Source organism: Triticum aestivum, chromosome 5D (genome assembly GCF_018294505.1).
Source record: "Triticum aestivum cultivar Chinese Spring chromosome 5D, IWGSC CS RefSeq v2.1, whole genome shotgun sequence".
Lineage (NCBI taxonomy): Eukaryota > Viridiplantae > Streptophyta > Magnoliopsida > Poales > Poaceae > Triticum > Triticum aestivum.
In genome coordinates, this window is record NC_057808.1 from 419,242,847 (window position 1) to 419,263,157 (window position 20,311).

The 20,311-nt window shown below is 42.3% G+C and overlaps 3 protein-coding genes and 1 non-coding gene across 4 annotated transcripts; 3 read left to right on the forward strand and 1 right to left on the reverse strand.

Annotated features, from left to right (window-relative positions):
- Positions 1-1,084: 1,084 nt before the first annotated feature.
- Positions 1,085-4,798, forward strand: LOC123122292 (dolichol-phosphate mannosyltransferase subunit 1). Its single transcript, XM_044542472.1, has 8 exons — positions 1,085-1,472; positions 2,461-2,560; positions 2,667-2,700; positions 2,780-2,856; positions 2,963-2,988; positions 4,055-4,219; positions 4,295-4,409; positions 4,495-4,798. The coding sequence occupies exons 1-8, from the start codon at positions 1,357-1,359 to the stop codon at positions 4,597-4,599; spliced, it is 738 nt and encodes a 245-aa protein (XP_044398407.1). The 5' UTR covers positions 1,085-1,356; the 3' UTR covers positions 4,600-4,798.
- LOC123126467 (small nucleolar RNA snoR113) lies at positions 3,600-3,736 on the forward strand. Its single transcript, XR_006461710.1, has one exon. It is a non-coding gene; the product is annotated as a small nucleolar RNA snoR113 (small nucleolar RNA).
- A 1,422-nt stretch (positions 4,799-6,220) lies between the features above and the next one.
- Positions 6,221-13,597, reverse strand: LOC123122291 (NEDD8-activating enzyme E1 regulatory subunit AXR1; the record flags this gene model as incomplete). Its single annotated transcript, XM_044542471.1, is given in 14 exon segments — positions 6,221-6,500; positions 6,597-6,777; positions 6,872-6,955; positions 7,619-7,704; positions 8,222-8,384; positions 8,488-8,561; positions 9,105-9,193; positions 10,081-10,174; positions 10,254-10,404; positions 10,505-10,584; positions 10,839-10,949; positions 12,161-12,324; positions 12,419-12,591; positions 13,554-13,597. Coding segments are annotated over 14 exon segments (1,578 nt in total), but the record flags the coding sequence as incomplete, so codon positions are not given.
- A 1,528-nt stretch (positions 13,598-15,125) lies between these two features.
- On the forward strand, positions 15,126-20,014 carry LOC123122293 (uncharacterized). Its single transcript, XM_044542473.1, has 5 exons — positions 15,126-15,435; positions 15,616-15,785; positions 18,878-18,959; positions 19,384-19,462; positions 19,563-20,014. The coding sequence occupies exons 1-5, from the start codon at positions 15,267-15,269 to the stop codon at positions 19,687-19,689; spliced, it is 627 nt and encodes a 208-aa protein (XP_044398408.1). The 5' UTR covers positions 15,126-15,266; the 3' UTR covers positions 19,690-20,014.
- Positions 20,015-20,311: the final 297 nt, after the last annotated feature.

Below are 20,311 nucleotides of genomic sequence, written 5' to 3' on the forward strand. Positions count from 1 at the left end.
GCATAAGGCATTGCTATTCACCTGAAAGCATACGAAAATGATGAATTATTAATTCGAGTTGTTGCTCGCATGAAACTTCAATATTTGAAATATTGGTACGAAATTCCTATGTTGTATGCATTTACATATCTTGGATCCTAGGGCTAAACTTGATGGGTTTGCTAATGCACACACTAAACTAGTTGTGTCCAAAGTTTCGAATATTCTGCTTATTTCACTGATGTTCGTGATAAGCTTTCTGAAACTTGTGATAAATACAAACAAAAGTATGTCAGAGTTCGGATGCAACGACCTCCATCAGCACCAACTGCAGGAAAAAAGAAAGGAGTGTAGAGCAAGATATTTGGTTCTTCCTCATGTGCCTCAAGCTCTTCAATAGGAGCATCAACACGTGTGCTTGCAGATGGTAGGGAGTTAGCGAAATACCCCAACAACGAGAAAGTGAGCTTCAATGAAGAGGACGAGGAGGACTTCAACATGTTGCAGTAGTGGCATGGCCACAAGCTTACATATCCGGTGATTTCAGCACAGGATGTGTTATAAGTATCCGTCTTGGAGTCTGCTTTTAGTCTAGTTGGGAGAATACGTTATGATGAGAACACTAATGACTCTGAAACATGGGAACTAGCCAGAATAAGAGCCCAACACATTACAAAAAACAAAGAACTGGAAAAATCTTTCCATTCACGAAGAAGAAAAGGGAGTATTTTTCTTATTCTTTTGTAGTTTTCTTATCCTCCTATTTCCTTTTTCTTCTGTAATTTAGAGCGTGGCTTTGTACTCTTTTTTTCTTTTAAAGGATGGAACGTTTTCATGAGGGAGTCACTAATAAAGCTCAAAATTTATCCCACGTGATACTTTGCCTCTTTTTTAATTCTTTTTTTGAAATTTTCAGTTTTTTCCTAAAAAAATCGAAGTATTTGGGCCATAATGGCCCTGCCGCGGGCTGGCTTGAGGGCACGGCCCGCTCACTTATAAACATGCCTATGCGGGCCCTGCCGTGCCTGCGATGTTGTTTAGGCGTGTGCCAGGCCGTGCCGGCCCAATTGGTAAGGTTTGGATGTGCTGTTTCGCTAGCCCGCTCGACTGCTCCTCTGACGACCCCTCCAAAAAAAAAATACTGCTCCTCTGCCGCCGGACATCCACTCTCCCGTCCGGCGCCCGCGGGGTCGTCCTCCGCGCTCCGCCCGTTCCCCCCTGCACGTCCTCCACCGCGCGATCCCGACCCGCTTCTCCGCGCCGCGCCGCCGTTCGCTCGACCCCAGCTCTCCCCTGTCCGCGAAGGCGACAACCAGCCGCAGCGGCCCGAATCCTGGGTGGGAGGGAGATCTGCCGCGCTGCTCTGCTCGGTCGGCGATGGAGAATGGAGCGGAGGCGGGCGGCGGCAGGCCGGAGTACAGCATCATCGTGCCCACCTACAACGAGCGCCTGAACGTCGCCCTCATCGTCTACCTCATCTTGAAGCACCTGCCGTAACCCCCCTGCCTTTACCCACCTGCTTTGCTTGCCCATCTGCTCATCCTCTTTTATTTCTCCCGGTAGGTAGTTGAGATCGTTATCTTTGTAGGGCGGAGGGCGTTCGTGATCCAGAATTCGAGATAGGTTTAGAGCCGGCTCAGATTTTCCTGTTTGTAGATAAACTTTGGGCGTTGTCTTGACAGCAATCGAAATCTTTGTTTACAAGTTACTGCTAATGGCTCTGGGATTCTCCAATTCTCCACTCCCACAGTGCAAATGTATAGCACGCCTTTGGAACTAGTTATTACGTTGGATTCAGGCCATGAGATATGATCAGTTGATCACCATCGCATCTCATCATGTGTAGCTGCCAAATGCTAGTGGTGCCGTGCTCAGCTGAATTCAGTCCCTGTTGTCCACTTGATCTTGTGACAAGATCTCTCAAAGGACATAGATCAAAGGTGACAGTGTTATATGTCTATTTTGAAATAGTTTCCGGTTCATGTTATTTCTCCAAGACAAGGCATTTTTCCAGAGTTATCCAAAGTATGTCTGGTCCTGACAGTGTGTGCAGCTGTTTTCTGTTACGTAGCACTTAGCACTGTTTATACCCTAGCTGACCTTCATCATAGTGCATCTGTGGCTAGTTTTGATCGATTGCTGCAAACCGTATTTTATTAGCCATATCAACTGGTTGATAACAGTACACCGTCTTATTTTGAGATTGAAGGACCTAATTTTATGTAAGGCTTGCAAGAGTTGGTTCGTTTTGCATTCACCTTGTCTGTAGTGGTTATTTTAGAATCCATCACACAGCAAATTTATTTGTAATATCCAGCATGTTTTCTGTTGCTGTTGTATACTTGTAGTTTTTGGTCAGCATTACAACCTGTTTCGTTGCTTCTGTGTACTCATATTATCTCGTTAGCTTGATTTTGGTGTATTTCAAATGGCAAGGCTGTTGCATTTGTTTTACTAAACTTGCTGCAACTCCTACTGTAGTGATTCCAAGTTCGAAATCATTATTGTGGATGATGGAAGCCCTGATGGCACTCAAGACGTTGTAAAGCAGTTGCAGCAATTATATGGCAAAGGTCGTGTTGTAAGTAATTTAACAAACATGCTGATGTATGAGTTTATATGTATATATATGTGGTCTGGGTTTCGGTTATTTATGACTTACCGCAATATCTTTTATCTAATACCAGCTACTGCGAGCTAGACCAAGGAAGCTAGGACTTGGTGAGCTTAGCTGCCCATTTCTACATATGGTGAATGTTATGCTTGATGTTCGTGTTAATGAACTACTATAAACATTCAGGTACTGCATATGTGCATGGATTAAAGCATGCCTCAGGGGAGTTCGTTGTTATAATGGATGCAGATCTATCTCATCATGTATGATTCTTCACATTTTCTTCTCTATGTTATTTGGCATAGTTAAGCTATTTAAATAGTTCTATTACTTTTAGTTACTGAATATTCCTTTTTCTATTCTGAACAGCCAAAATATTTGCCAAGCTTCATCGGGTGAGAATCATATACTCAACGATGCTTTTGAATTTATCCAGAAAGAAAGATTGGATTTACAGCTTTGTATTTTGTTTTACTGAGGAAACTGGAAGGAGCTCTGCCTATTCTCTATTAGTAGAAGAGAAAAACATAATTATAGTGGTTGCTCGTTTTTCAACAGTAACACTACAGAGTTCACATGCAGACTACTCCCAACACTGCATTGCACACTTACACTTCATAGAGTCGCTATGTCGGGGTCAATCAAGTCCTCATTAGGCACACTCCACAGACCAAAAGATATCACCAAGGTGGACGGGGGCACTCATTCTGGCCACTCATTCTGGCCACCGTGAGAATCCAATTCTCGCCTTCTAGTACCTTATTCACTATTCTCTTTTTCCTGGCTGCCAGTTCGTACAGGCCCAAGGTGCAGTCGCAGAGAGGGATCCTCCAGCCCCATTGCTCTGCATATGATGCAAGGGTAGCACCACGGTCATTGTGGTGCCTCCACTCGATTGCTCGCTTTTTGCTTTCGCTGTGCTGCTGCATCTCCTTCTTTCTTGGATCCTCTATCAACGTGTGTTCTCGTGTGCTTTGTTTCTAGATAGATACAGGTTATAATTGTGTGGCAGTGATGAGAAATTGAAAGGCCGGTCTTACGGCTGCCTCCCAGACACGAATATTCGAGATCCTCTTGTCGTTCGTTCCGGGATGGTAGTAGCATGATGTGATATGATTCGGCGAAAGGTTTTCTCTGAGCCATTTCCCCCAGGTCTGGCATGGGCACTGACACTGCCCTACTGTATGCTTTGAAATATTGTGTACATTTAATCTGTTCTGTTTTGACTGGTCTACTCTCTTTGGCAAAATACGTCTTAATTAACCAGTTTGCTCTTGTCAGGTCTAGAAATGGAATCTTGGCTAACCAAGTCATAGATATGTACTTGTGTGTTAGTTGTTTGATTTAATGGCTCAGCGAAGTTTGGTGTAGCTGAGCTCTCCGAGCCCATGGGAAAAAAGTAATTAGGAGTTAGAAGAACCTATATAGCTTTTCTTTTAATCATGTTCCATCAATGACCAGGAAGCAAAAGGAAACCGGTGCTGACATTGTAACCGGCACCCGTTATGTTAGCAACGGTGGTGTCCATGGTTGGAATCTTATGCGTAAGTTGACTAGCAGGGGAGCGAATGTTCTAGCACAGACGTTGCTACAGCCCGGAGCTTCTGATCTGACTGGATCATTTAGGTGTGTCTCATTTTTATACGAATAGAACAAGCCCCTTATAATTTCTATTATTTGACACTTTTGCCGGTTTCCAAGGCTATATAAGCGAAGTGTTTTGGAGGATGTCATCTCCTGCTGCGTCAGCAAGGGCTATGTATTCCAAATGGAGATGATTGTCAGGGCTACTAGGAAAGGATATCACATCGAAGAGGTAATCGATTCCATTTTCATTTGTGTAAGGTTGGATTTAAAATATCTTGGCTTTGATAGTTGTAAACTTTGCTTGTCATGTCTAGGTCCCAATAACTTTCGTTGACAGGGTCTTCGGAATCTCAAAGCTCGGTGGATCTGAAATTGTCGGATATTTGAAAGGCCTTGTGTATCTGTTGCTCACAACATAGGGGAGACGCATGGTAGATGCTTGTTAGTGTTCTTTTTCCTTATGTTACCACAGCTTGAGTTACATGAATTTGCTAACATTCTCAGACTTAGTTGAATTATGTACACCAGTTTTTGTCTATGAGTATCCTTATGAATCGTGTGGCATCTTGTGTTCCGTGACTTGTAATTACTCAACTGCTTGCTACCTTGGGAGAACTATATGACTGTGTATTGATGAAAACAACTAGTTGGTCACTTGTGAACATTCCTTTTGCAGTTATCCTGCAAGTAAAATACATAAACAAGAGGAAAGGAAGCATAAGAACATTTCTTAATTCGTATGTTAATTTAACCGGTCCTAAGAGTGTAAAATACTCCAGGGAAGAACAAGCATATATTACATCAAAGGAACTACCTGGAAATTCTCTTTTTCCAACTTCTGTAAAGCACCCAAAAGAAGTTGGAATGCATTTCAGAAGAAGTTGCACAATGACAATACAACAAATACCAGAGAGCAGAGCGACCTATAAATTCTGAGAAACACAAGTTGCTGCCGGCCCACAGATGACTAAGTTAAGCCCACGGTCATAAAAAAATTGAAGTCAACCCCTACGACTTGATTTGCTAAAAAGGGTAGAAGAGAATTGCTCGGTTAATATGCGGAAAACTATTACAACACTCCCACAAGACAAGGCACCCGATCTACCTGGCTACCCACAAGATCCACGCACACCGCCAATGTGAGAAACGCCGTTGAGATTGTCTACGATCTGTCATCGTCATCACTTCTCCAACAAGCAACTCCGACTTCACCGTGGGCAACCAACCACGATCCTCAAAACAAATGCGGAACAAGAAACCTGTTGGCATATGCCAAGAAATCCACCAACCGGGTCGAGGACTAGGCAGCTCCGACTTCGTTAACAAGCCTCGTAGGAGAAAGAAGCGCACCTTGCACCAATATCGGTAACAAGCCTCATAGGAGAAAGACGCGCACCTTACACCAACATAGCCCAACCTGGTCATTGCATGGCATTGTTGCCACCAAGTCCGAGACAAAACCAAACGGTCGACGGCGAATGATATGCCGCGACCCCACTCTTCTTGCTGCCATCATCGTTGCCAACCAGCCACACCGTCGGTCAGGCACGTAACTACCACGATGACATACACATCCAGCACCAATGATGTGCAAGTTGGGTCAAAACTTTCAAGACAGCGCCCAGGGAAACAACATTAGAGATGCCATCACCGCCTGAATCCACATGAAGAGCTTGTCTGGAAGTTCCGGATCCACAACTATTGCCTACAATTCCTCTATCTGAAGCTGCATGTTATCATCAGCAGGTACTACGATCATATCATGTCAGCCAATAATGAATGTTGTAACCCCCAAATATAGGTTTCTATTTTTGGGGGCCAGATACATCAACAAGAGTCAAGGTTTCGTACTCATCCTTTATAACCTTTATTGGTTAAGACCATTTTTTAGTCCGTTGGGTATAAAGATGTTTCACCACAAATGATTGAATTTGAGCTTGGTCATTAAGCAAAGATTTTCTTAGCCAAGATGATTTATAGTTGCCACTTCGGAACTAAGCATCCCACATTCCACAGCCAACAAGTATCAACGGCAAAAGAGGAGGGAAGGGGCCCATGAATTCATATAGAGCTGATCTGCAGCCGCTGTGCGAATTACACTACCTCAGTACCAAGGTACATAAATGGACAGAATGATTTGCATTGCATGCACCGAGGCCGTGACGCAGAATCAAGCTAGGTCTACTACCCAATTGGATGACCGTTCCAAAGCACTCTACAAGATAACCAAGCCATGTCATAAGGCCAGAACTTGAGACTTGAGGTCGATTCCGTTGAATATGAATGTTCCATTCAGTGGCACAAACTGCTTGGTCACCAGCTGGACAAGGGGCGAAACAACTTGTTAGTAAGATACAACAACATAATCCTACTGGTTATAGCTAGCTCGATAAGGTCGGCGAAGGGAGGAGCATACCTTGATAACTTCCTGGGAGGCCACTCCGCCTATGAAGGCAGCGACAGGGTGAATCTCTGCACCCGCAAACCGGCACACTTCAGCAATCAGGTCTTCGGACAAGGACGATCCCTTCAGACCCATGTCACTTAGCACCGAGACAGCAGCCTCCTTCAGCCTAGGAACATCCTCACCAATCTCACTAGTGAATCCAGTGCTTAATCAGTATTATAAAAACATTAAAAGCATGATATCACAATTATCGCCACAAGTGAATGCACATTCTTGTCATGTACCTGTCGAATATTCCAGGTAATCTACTGTAGTTGGCAGCAAGCCGGTCAACAGCTCGTAGCAGAACATAGAAGTTCATTGCGAAGCTGCATCAATAAAATCGCTTGTCATTTGAGAAGCCAATAAATTTAGAACATAAAAGAGGAATGCAAATAAACCAGAGGCTAACAGCTCCAACATAAAGTCACACACAATATTCAAAGCGCATAAACCCATGTGTGCACAAAACTTGCAGTGCATTTTGTAATACGGTCAACGATGGCTGAAAGAACATTTACTTCTAACAAGAAAGAAACTCGTGCTGGTAGCCTGATACTGGGAACAAGCAAATGGAAATGTTCTGCTCTAGATACCCACATGAAGGGCCACCATAGTATCTGTATTACAGTAGTTTCACAAAGAAGTGCCTTTGAAAGAAATGCTAAATTCTACAGCATCTTAGAATTGCCTAGTTCTAGATGCCCTACATATGATAAATACTACCTCTGTTCCGAAATATAAGATGTCTTGGATATTTCAATATGGACTGCGTACAGACTGAAATGAGTGAACAAACACACTAAAATGTGTCTACATACATCTGATTCAGAAAAAAGTTGAAACATCTTACAATTGGGAACGGAGGGAGTAATAATATTGCAGAACATGCATAATAGTAATAGCATGAAATGTGGAAAATGTATAATAATTTTCTGTGTTGATTACAACAGAAAAGATGAAACGGAAACATAAGAATAATAGATGCTGACCAACTGTCTTCGTCGGCGAAGTACTTTTTAACTTCAGATAGGACTGGAGAACTAAACTCCTCCTCCATACTGCGGTATCTACAGACCTAGACAACAGAAATCACTCAACAACGGGAGCACATATAGTTGATCCAAAAGAACAAGCATGGGGAAAGGCAGAAACAAGATAAATAACAGATTCCAATAAGAATGGTCGACTTTTTGGGCATCTTTTACAATATTTATGTACTTATTATACAAACAAAACTGTTTAAAACTAAAAGCTAACAGTTAGCACATGTAACAAGAAATTTAAGCCAGAAGTTGCACTGCCAATACAAGACTTGAATGTGCTGTGCAATCTACTCATTTTGGAGGAGAATCTACAATAGTCCTATCACCTAAAAAAAGATTAACAAATAAGTGAGCAGTAATTGGCACATCATTTCATGAAAATAAACTTTAAAATTCATCATCAAACACTGGAGTGGATAACAGAACACTGAAAGGTTTATCCATCATAAAACCGAACTATCTACCACAATCATCAAGGGTTCATACAATAAGATATTCAATCAGAAAAGGAAGTTACAAATATATAAGCCCCTGAAGATAACATCTTACTTTGAGTTTTCTAGTGTTTTTGCAGAACGTTTTGATACATGCCCTTGAAATAGAATCAGGGTCTCTACCAATTCGCCTCAAAATACTCTTCACCCGATGCTCTATGGCAAGACAATCAGATTCAGCCTTAGCTTGGTAAATCTTTTGTAAGCTTACATAATACCTGCATTGGTGAGAAAACAGATACTTTATAAAGTTCATGTAATAGAAGATACGGTTGTGGCAATAAACTTGAACCTGAGGGATGATAGTTGCAAGAAACCTACTCAGTAAGTGATGTCATATCCGGTATTGTTCCCTCGAGAGGTAGCTCACCATTGCCCTCATTTGCAATAAATTCCTGTAAAACAGAAAGAAGGCAATGCAACTTAAGAAATGGAAAACCATGGTAAGAAAGAAATGATTGCACAAAAAGATGTACAAAAGAAACCCTGTGCCTTCACCAGGTAACAGTTGTGGACAGTTTCTGAATGGTCCATACGTTCACTTCCTAAAACAGCTACATACCTTTAACGCGTATAGGCTTATTGCTCTAATGGGGCCTCTCCAGTAATAACTCATATGTGGCTTTTAGCTAATAAAAAACAAGTTATGAACCACCTATCATCCACTTCAGCTGAGGCTTCTAGCTAGAACTACTTCATCCTTTGGCTTTAAATAATTGTAGCATAAATGCGGCTGTAAGTATATCAGTATCATAGAGTAAAGTCGCAACCCCCGCACCCATCCACACACACATAAGAAACTTTCTGAATTTGTGTCAACAACATCAAAAGGTATCTAGCGATTGGTATTTCACATAACAGTGCAGTGGCAAATGTATTAGCGTTAATCCTCACTATGTTCAGAAATTAAGGAATCATGGGCTATGTAATGAAGGTACCTTCAAAGAAGCAACTAAAACCCAGAAATCTGAAGAAGAAAAATTGACTTCAGAGGAGCTATCATCAATTATCTGACGGATTTCATCACCTAGCAAAAAACGATCATGAGTCAGAACTATCAATTCTGCACAGGTGCACTTTATCTATACAAATAAATAACAGAACAAACACATCATCTAGAAATAGGACTACTCAAATTTCAAAGTAAATTCATGAAGCATATATATTTGTGAAAGGAGTAAGTGACAAATTTTTTTTCAACAATACATGTTATAAATCGTTTCAGATGGCATGTGGCTCCCATTATTTTCATGACATCTTAGTGTGCTACCATCAGGTGACATAACATGAATGGCATTGTTTTCCTGTCAAATCTACCATCAACACCAATATTAGCTGACACCAACGCCATGGTACTGATTAAGGAAAGGATAGAGAACAGCAAAATGAACTGTTATTCATATACAGTTCTAACTGACAAGCATGTGACTGAATATATCAGGTGACAATGTTATTTTTATAGTATAGTCAGATGGTACTCAGATATTACAGTTGCTGCTCTGCAACAGCACCATACACTGTAACAAAGCAGGTTATCTTTGATCAACCACCACAAATCACTATAGCATTCTCAAAAATAATAGCTGTGGGGGCATCCCCCACTGCTTTCCTTAAAGAAAAGGCTGAAGCAGATAGCTGAACTCTGATCTAGATAAATCCACAAATTAGTTCATGTTGAAGATTCAGTAAACTATGTGAAGCCATTACTAATCCAAATGCAGACTATATGTAGAAGTTTAGTGTGAAGAAGTTTTGGGGCTGCCACATAGGTTGCACTTGCACTCATTAAATATGTTGAGCACGGAGTTGAAGTCGCATTAATTCAAGTAGTTTTCATGTATGGTATGAAGAAAAAAGTAAGCAGCGAATCGTGTTGAAGTTACATTCATAAAAGTAATTGTAGAACTAACTTACTGATTCCTGGAGTTACCGAGACTTTATATGAAGATTCTACTGCTTCTTTATAATTGTCTTCATCTACGTTAAGCATATGGGCTCGAATTAGGTCCTGACAAAAACAGTAGCTTAGTCAACGACCAGAGAAATCTGTTCAATTTGTCGGCCAGCAAACCCAAAAGATCATGTACCTTAAATTCCCTTTTCTCTTGCCTGGTCGAAGGTAACTGCCCATCATGTGCATCAGCCCATTTTTCAGCAAGCCTCACGAGGATAACAATGTATGGAGTATGCTTGTGCACAACAGGATCTTTGTCGCATATATCGATTGACTTTGCAAATCTGCAAGTCAATAGAAAGTCAGCAACAAATATTTCCTTGAGAATGAGACAATTATCATGCAATTTTTTCTGCAAACAATAGAGAAATGGGTATCTCTTACTGTTTGAGTTCCGGCCAGGGATTGTGCAACCGTAAGTCATCCAAAGAGTGGTCCGGTTTTGATTCTATAACACAGTGCTCCTAATAATACATTAAAAGAAAAAACGGTCAATTTTCTTAAAATGATTTGGCCCATAACTTCTCCCAAATATGGTTAGACGCTGGTGCATAATGAAGTACTAAACCAAAGGCTCAGCCACTCAGGTGGCAATGTATCAAATAAGCAAGAATTTACAATTACCAGTCCTTGTAACTGTGATATAATGACATCATGACAATTTGGTATATGGAGGCACTATACGTATTTTTGGGATTAAGATAGATATATGAAGTACCTTGATGCTGACCCTGACAAGCCCAGTTAGACCATATGAACGCGCAGCAACCAACACAATATTTGCGCTCCTGCAGATACTATCTAATTTCAATAAAGAACTCTCCAGAAGCTGCAGTAGTGAAAATTTGGTATTAGTAACTTTATTTGAGAGGCACACACTGCATATAGATGTTTTTTGCCCAGAAATAGGCTAAAAGACTTAAGTACGGGAGATAAAAACTGTAAAACAGGTTTGGCGCTAACAGTGACATGCCAAAAATATGAATCATCGGTCTACTCAATAAACCATAGATTGCAAAGATGGCCAGATAGGTAGTATACGAACCACACCATATTCCTACACTATGCACCCAGTAGTTAGTACTCCCTCCGTCCCAAAATAAGTGTCTCAACTTTGTACTAAAGTTAGTACAAACTTATACTAAGGTTAAGACACTTATTTTGGGATGGAGGGAGTATATCATTAAGGGAAAATCAAACCAAATTTTAATTTAATGGTAATTCAGATGCCTGTCTTTTTTTTGTGTTCGCAATAGATGTATAGTGCAATAAAATTTTGTCACAAATGAAAATACCTAATTATATCGGTCGGGAGATTTTACTTGTAACAATTTTCGTGCGACCACCGTGTTATGAGTAGTTTACATAAGTAGATGAAATGCCCATGCCAGTTGACCTTAAGTAGTCACTTTGTGTCTTATTTGACACTGAATTATGGTGATCCCATTTGGTTGAACAGCTTCCATGACACGGCATGGGCATTTCATCAAGTTGCACAAAAATGTAGCATTGCCTTCCAAACATGTTCGATGAAAAGTGAGAGGACAAATATATTTATCTAACTTTAATTAATATCCCAAAAAGAACAAAAGACTCTTTGCAATTTTTTAAATGGCAGCTTCAAAACACTGCCTAATATCATGTGGTCACAGGCTCAAATCATGTTATTCTCTGATATGAAACAGGAATTTCAGGTAGTCACCCACCACGATCCAAATGTTTTCCTGCTTAAAGATTGCTATGACAGGTGTTGACCTTTACTATTAATTATACAAAGAGATTCACTTCTTTCCAGGATACAACTATATGTAATCGAAAGTAAGCTATATAGATTATTCAGTTATGACTTATGAATATCTGGTGCATTGCCCTGACCCTACAAACTTCCTAATCCACAACCCAAGATTTTAATCGCTCCAATTTTTTGGCTTCACAGAAATCACAAGTATTCGTTCAGCAAAAAAAAAATCTACATAGAAAGCACCAGCATATCAATCACTGATTTTGCAGTTTATCTTGGGAGTGTACCAAAACACACACCTGGGTAGCAAGGACAACAGTGAACTGGGAAAAGAATGAAGGATTTGTATCTATCATTGTTGCTGGTGACTCCTCAACATACTTGGCTTTCACAGCATCATTGAGCTCTTGTAGGAATGAACATATAGACTTTGCTCTTGATTGACCCAAGCACCCTTCATCCACTGAAAATAAATATAGACCTCTCAGTAAATATGAGTGTCATCATTTTAGGAAACGAATTCAGGAACAGAAAGGACTGCATAGCTAAGGACTAACACAGAAAATTGTTTCCCAGGTCCGATTGTTCGACTTTGGAGCCATCAACAACAGTAACACTCCCTATTCCTCCAAGCACAAGGTTCTTCAGCGCTTCAGTTCCGGTAGGGCCACAGTTAAGCAAGCATATGCTAGCCTTCTCCAGTGCAGCCTGTCCTTGATCACCCCATATCCTGTAATTCGTATTTGAAACACCATGTAGCTTTCAATATGTGCATACGTGTCCTTAGATTTCATAGGGAGTAACTTACGCGGATAATAATAATAAAACATATATCATACTCCCTACGTTCCTAAATATAAGTCTTTGTAGAGATTCCACTATAGACTACATCGGAGCAAAATGAGTGAATCTACACTCTAAAATGCATATACGTCCATATGTGGTCCATAGTGGAATCTCTACAAAGACTTATATTTAGGAACGGAGGGGGTATATCATAAGACATAATTGGGGGAAATGTGAAGGCCATACAATAGAATGTGGGCCATATTAAATTTATAAAGTAAAGCATGTGCCATGAATTCTAATTTTGATTTGCACTACTCAGCACCAAGGATTTGTAACAGGAAATGTTGTTGCTATCCTGGTCTCATGGATAAGTAGGTTTTGATAATCCTGAATTGCTTGTTCCAAATAGATAGTTCGATTTCAAAATTTCTCACGCCATTGTTGTGGATGTGATAAAGGATCAATTGAAGGGTCAGATTGTGCAGGTTAAACTAACAGCTGCAATGGGCTGGCAGGTGACAGACACCACAACTCATACGCCCTGACAAGGGTTTAACATCTCAGCTTTGCGGGTAACTGGGTAGGAAACTTGCAGCTGGCTGAATCAGTACCCAAACAACGATTTCAGAAACCCAAACAACATCAGCTACCCAGTCTCCACAGCGTCCGAATCTTAGCAGCAGGCCACCCGCCAGCCGAATCACAGTGGAAGCATAAACCCTAGATCAGACGTCGCCCCCTGTCCAACCCGGGCCCGACGAGCACGAGCGTGGTTCCATCCGCGGCAGAACCCTAAACCCCTCGAATCGACGGCGAGCGCTCGGAATCTACGCACCAGTCACGCGGAGATGTGACCGAGGGTGTGCTGGAGGGAGGGCGGGAGGAAGAGAGCCGACGCGTTACCTGAGCTGGCGATCGTACTTGGTCTTGGGCTCGGCGGCGGCGGCGGCGGCGGCCATGGCTGCGGAGGCGGTGGTCTCTCTTCTGTGGCTGCGGCCGAGGAGCGGAAGTGGAACCAGGTGGGGAATCGCGACCCCTCCCTCCCTAGCGTGAAGCTGCTCGCGCGATGCGGAGGTGGGTGCAAGGCGTTTTGCACCGGCTCGTCCGTGCATCCAATTCCAAGGAACGGCCGGATGATGCGTACTATCCTCTCAGCCTGTCTCAAAGCAAACATGGCCGTATGGGCCGTGTCGCGCGGGCCGCCCCGTGGGCACGGAATTTTTGGTCCGGCATGTGCCTGCCACGGAACGTGATCAAAAGGGCCGGCCCGCGTTTGATGCCGATCCTGAAAGTCAGACCTTAAGGCCGGGCACAACACGAGGAAGTGCATAAATGAATCCGGGTACATATGAACCCATTTTGACAAACATATTTCTAAATGCTAAAAAAATATGAAAAAAGGTTGCACTAGTATGTCTCCCTGTTCTATGTACGTACATAAAGTTTCACGAAAAAATAACCTTTTTGTGACATATGCAAAAAAGACAAAAAATATGACATGACATGCTATTTAGAAGCACAATTTTTTTTTGCGGAGACAAAACAAAAAGGCAATTTTTTTCACAAAACTTTGTGCCACGCACACATATTTACAAACATGTATGCATGAAATTTTCTTTTGAGTTTTTTGACATTTTAAAACATGCTTAAAATGTTTTTTTTTGAAAAATAGGTGCAGGTGCCAATGCGCTCAGGACGTGCTCACTCACAACACGACCCTTTTAATTGCGGGCCGGCACAACCTTTGTAAGATGAATAGTACAGTATGACTCTCAAGATGAGGTTAGTAAGTGAGCCTTTTCAAATGTTTCTGTTGAAGACCCCATATTTGAAGGCTTTCCGACAAATTTTTCTAGTATCACTTGGGCATCTTGTGGTTTCGATGTGACTATCGCAGTTATGGGTGTTGTCGAGTGCACCGAGAGCATCGGCACAATCAACAACACCACTATGGCATTAATCCCAAAGGTATCATCCTACTCTTCTCTCTCGGTCTTGCCCCATCAGTTTATGTAATTTCATATATAAGATTGCTTTCGTGGTCATCGCAAAACGTTTCAATTTTTTTTTTGCCTGAAGTCATTTAGGAATAGTAGTCGACCTTTGTTCCAAGATGTCTTATAACAAATAATATTATAGCGGTATATGAGTGACTTGAATTTATGAGAAGGAGCAAGCCAAGAACCCACATGCATTGTGTGCTAACACTGGATATGATGAAAAAACTTGGTTTTAACATGCATTGCATTTCGGTTGTTATGGGCATGGTTAGCTCAATATCTTTTTTGATCATGTTCAATAGGAAAAATCTTGAAGAATTCAAGACTACTAAGGGGCATCCATAGGGGGATTATATTTCATCCTATCTCCTTTTTACAGCAGTAAGTAGAGTTATTTTCGTGCATCTTGTCTTAAAAAAATGAGACACACAACGATATTCCCGGTTAGATTATTCCCCTCGTGGGCCCGACAAGTCAGCAACCACAGTTTACCACGGCGCGACGCAAGGAGCCAAGCGGGCCCACGTTGCAGCCAAGACGGGGCGATCGGTCGGTCCCCCCTTTGACAAGGAAATTTCTCCGTCGGAGAGGGAGCACGGGGGAGAGACGGATAGAGATGGGAGAGGCATCGCCGGAGTCCAGCGGCGCGGCGGCCGGAGGGCCGTCTATCCCGGGGCCGCCAAGGAAGGGGAAGTCGTGCAAGGGCTGCCTCTACTACTCGTCGGTGCTCAAATCCCGGGGATACAACCCCATCTGCGTGGGGATCCCTCGCTCCATCCCCCAAGGTCCGGAACCCTAGTCCCTCACAGCACCCCGCGAATTCAGCATGTGTTCGTGCGATACGCGTTTTTCGTCGGGAGCAAATTATCGCAGTCAAATTTGTTCTTTTTTTTTCTTTCTGGGTGGCGTAGTACGCTGGATCGGAAGATCTTACGGAACCGTTGATTGATTGTTTGATGTGGCAGTCCCGGGCTTCGTGGTGGAAGAGCCTAGGGAGGAGGCCGCGGCGCAGGGGCATGATCTGAGACAGTTCAAATACGCCTGTGCCGGTTACTCCATGTTCGTCGACGACAGAGACGCCAAAAGCGGCGAGAATGACGCCAAGGCGCTATTGCCGTATTGCCAGGGCCTCGAGGTTGGTTTTCATTTCATTGTTGCTGTATGAGAGTATGGAATTTTCAGTTGATGTTGCTTGTGGATTATAAATGTTTCTGTTATCGCTCATAAATTCAGATGTAGGCAATGAATATGAATCGCAACACATGGTCGCAGAAATTTCCAAAATCGTCAATTTAGCAGATGCTGGTCATATTGTCCTGCACGGTCTTTGTATTTTGTGCTCATACAATTCGCAATAGAGTTTTGACCTTACCTAAAAAAAAGATTAGTTTTTTTTAAAGGAAAATCTTAGATTGCCGGAAAGAGAAGACATATGATTGCAGTAATGGCCTGCAGTCATAAGCAAGTTATGCTTGCCATTTTTCGCAATTGTAAACTTTGACAAGTATCCAAATCCTCGAGTCTGATAGGTAACGAAACACTTATATGATCTGCTGGAGCCAACAGAATTATAAAGGAGATAAAAAACCTAGATAACTCGATATGAAAATCAAGCAGGGGGTGTAGTAGTGATGAGAACTGGCCAGAGTATAGCAATATTTGTGTTAGGTTGTGAGCATTTTGGTTGGCATAAAAGATTGGATCTGAAATCGGACTGGCGCTTCAGTGTGTTGGTATCGCCTGCTCGGCGCCTACAATCCTACTTGGATGCAAACACAACCAAAATCCTACTTGGATGCAAACACAACCAAAATAAATCGTAAGCTTGCGAAATTTTGGCAATTGGGTTGGCCTTGATCAGTACGAGAGGAAGGTAGAAACAGTTCCGGTTTTTATATCAACGATGAGATTCTGAAAGACAAGTGATATGAACTGGTTTTGTATACACCCAGCTTTGCTGCTCTTTTTCTTTTGATTCTTTCTGTTCCTTTTTACTTGAGCTAATTCTTTACTTGCTTTCGAGCTGACTTGGTGATTGTTAAACAAGAAGAAAAATGGAACAGCAGAAGTATGACAGTATTTATTGTTTATAGGAAATAATAATATTTTGGCTATTAACAATGTAGAAAAGGTATGCCTTTGTTAATGCTTCTGTTGCCTGATGGACTTTCTACTCCCTCCGTCTGAAAAAGCTTGTCCCAAACTTGTCCCTTAAATGGATGTATCTAGCACTAACTTGATGCTAGATACATCCATTTGAGGGACAAGTTTTTTCGGACGGAGGGAGTATTAGTTAGATCAAATTGAATGATGGAGTATTAGTTAGATCAAATTGAATGATGAAAATAAGTGACATCTTCATCAAATTGCGCATGCTCACATGTAGACCTTGTCTAGTTCCTTACAAATTAGTCATCCGGACCAGGACCAATTTCACCTCAGATCATGGTCAAGTCATAACTGACTGGATAGCTCCTTAACGGAATGTGGTTCCTAGTTCTCAAAAGATTAGCAGGCACCAATTCACTCATTGCCTGCATGTATGTTACATGCCCACAAGTGCTGAATTCATTAGAATGTTGCCATCTGTTCTTTTATGCATACGAGTTGTTCTGATTTTGAACACGCAAAGCAGGCGTGAGTTGAAAAAATAAATGAAAATCAGTGAACCTTGCTGCCTAGTTTTCCCCTCTACTGTCTGTTGCAGCTAGTCTTTTCTCTGGCAATTATCCTCTTTTAAAATATTGATTATTGTGGGTTAGTTTTCTCTGCTTCTCACCACTCGCCTGTAACCATTGCCAGCCCACTAGCAGAAAGTCATCCCTGTACCGAAGCATTGAATCCTGATTGTGACTACCCAAGATCTGCTATTGTGGCCATGACCTCATCCTCCACCAACCCGTTTAGTCCATTTTGGGCTCGGAAACAAATGTTATACAAGTTGGCTGCCATCAGAATTAAGCTCCGCTGGACGACACGTCATTCTCGTTCTATAGGCCTGCAGTACTTGTGATGGTTTCCCAGGATCCAATAAATCCACTTAGGTTTACGGCGTGATATTGTTCTATGGAAGTGGGTGGGCTGCTTTTTAGAAGTTCGGCCTGATTTTAATGAGATTGTTCCAGGTTCTACTTGACTAGGCACTGTGCTCGTCAGAACTAACCACTACTTGTGAATTATTATGAATAGAGTGCATAATCGTAGCAAGGCAGTGGAGCTCTGTGGGTTAGTTCTGCGTAGACCAGACCATTAGACTATTCAGAGGTTCTGATGTAGATGGCAGACTATGCAGAAGTCTAATGTAGATGTCACTGCCTAGTCAGTTATGGGTATCAGGGTGGCATCCATCCTGATTTTAATGAGATTGTCACAGAAATATGTTCACCTCATAGCATGACCTGTTAGGTTCAGGGATGCACAAGTGCATATAACTTGTGTTCTAGCATGCTGCGTTTGCAGATACAGAAATAGCTTTGGATTATTTTTCTTTTAACCGTCCAATTCTTCCATGTCACCATCATCATACAAGGACATTCCTATCTTGCACCAGACCTTAAATTTGATCGTGCTGTCAACTGTCATGCACGGAGTGATTCATCAGTTCCATTGCACACACAAGAGATACTTGTACAATTTTTGTAGGTGATATTGGTTTGCAGCATTAACCAAAATGTTGTGAACCTAGTTCACAGTGGGGGTAAACATCCATCTGCAAAAGGCCTGACATTGACTTGATCTAGAACGGCACTAACTGGTGGAGGAAGGGCAAAGCCACAGAAGGATTTTTGCTTCAGTAAAGAGGATACAATTCAACCCATTTTATAGTGATGGCCTGACTTTACTCCTAAGAAATAACCTCTAACCTATGGAAACAGAATAACATAATGTAAGCATCCACGCTAACAAAATCAGTCTAATCCGTAACCCAAGAAACCAACCACTCGTGAAAAAAGACCTCATATTGACAGTAATTATGGTGAGTAGTATCACATGAGGAGATTGGTGAGCAAGAACAAGAAGAATGGTAGCAAACACCCTTCTCTTTGCTTGATGGTTGGATTTTATTGACTGACTCTGGATCAATGGAGTGTTCGTAGTGAATGCCATGGATGGAAATCTTATCGCCAATAATGCGTGTGAAATCTTATCACCATGTAATTATTCATTTATGCATTGTACCCTTTTGGATTTGCTTATTGCTAAAGAAAGTGAGAAATATTCCTGCAGCTATTGGTGGACAGCAGAATGGTTGAGAGAAAATCACCCGCTGTAGAGCATGCTTCAACACGTAATCCGAAACCGAAGGAAGGTATGTAAAGCTTCTTCTACTTTGATATTGCATCTACTTTGTGCTATGTAACTGTTCAATGGAAAACTGTAAACCAGAATCCATGGTAGTAATACTAATGGATTATGCGTTTGCAGTAATCCTTTCATGGTTAAGTCGTACCTAGTATCTAGTTAACTGTACAAGTACAAAGTCTATATGCTGGTCAGAACGTCAGAGTCAATTTATGTTGGGCTGGTGGCTTCCTGCAGTTAAAAGTCTGGATATCTCCATGGATCAAAATTCCTATAACTTGTGTTTGGTCAGAATCAAGTGCAGGCCTGATTTTTTTTTTTTAATCTTAGTCATGGACCCAATATTTTCAGAACCCACCACCATTTCTGGTGCCACCTTTTCCGCAGAGTGGACTTGAAAACTGTTGGTGATGTTATGTTTCTTGTCACAGCTGCTGCTGCTGCTGCCACCACCCAGCCTCAGGAGCAAGGACAGCGACCACAGCTGGCGAGACAGGAATTCATGGCGAGGAAAGTTACCGTTCCAATCCAGCTCCCCCCTCCCCCCCATCTGTACGCAATGATGGTCTCCTCTGACTCCGTGAGAGAGTGGCTGTTTGTGGTGGTGCAGGTTCAGGAGGAGCGCCGGGCTGGTGGCCTCAGGGGTCGCCAAGAACCTCAACAAAACGGGCAGCTACATCAAGCAAAACGTGGAGGACATATTTTCCCCTGACCGACGGCCACCACCCAAGCAGTAGCCGGCCGCCACGCGAGGCCGTCCATTTCCGAGCTGGGAAGCTGGAGAAAACTGCCATGCACGTGAAGGGAAAAAGGCTCCCTGGCATACAACGGACGCTTTCCTGGGGCGTGCTGCTGAATGAATTCCTTTTGCTGTATACTTGCTTGCTTGGTTTTTGCTATTTATTATGTGGAGACAATTGGGGTCTTGTTATGTACATGAGAAACGGGATATAGGCCGGTCGTTGGGTGGTTGCCGAATAATAATATGTCCCGAGGTGTTTGTTTCAACTCAGAAGGTCCTTTTGAGGAGGAGGAATTCATGCTACTACTACTGTTTATCTATCCAGCACCCTGCATGCTCCCTCCGATCCATATTACGTACTTTCGAGGGAGTAATATTTTGTTTTTGGCAAAACACACCCTGCTTACTTGTCAGTCTCTTTACGTTTTTGCTTACATCAAAACGTTTCTGTATTAAGTATGCCTGACCTGACACTGTAATCTTGTCTGCCCTTGTTGAACGCATTCAAAGTCTGACCTGACGAACGGCCGTCTGCGCTGCCCATACGGCGTTGCGTTGCTACTGTTTCCTGGAGTGCGCCTTACCTCTGCTGCAGGCTGCAGCACGGTGAAAATGAG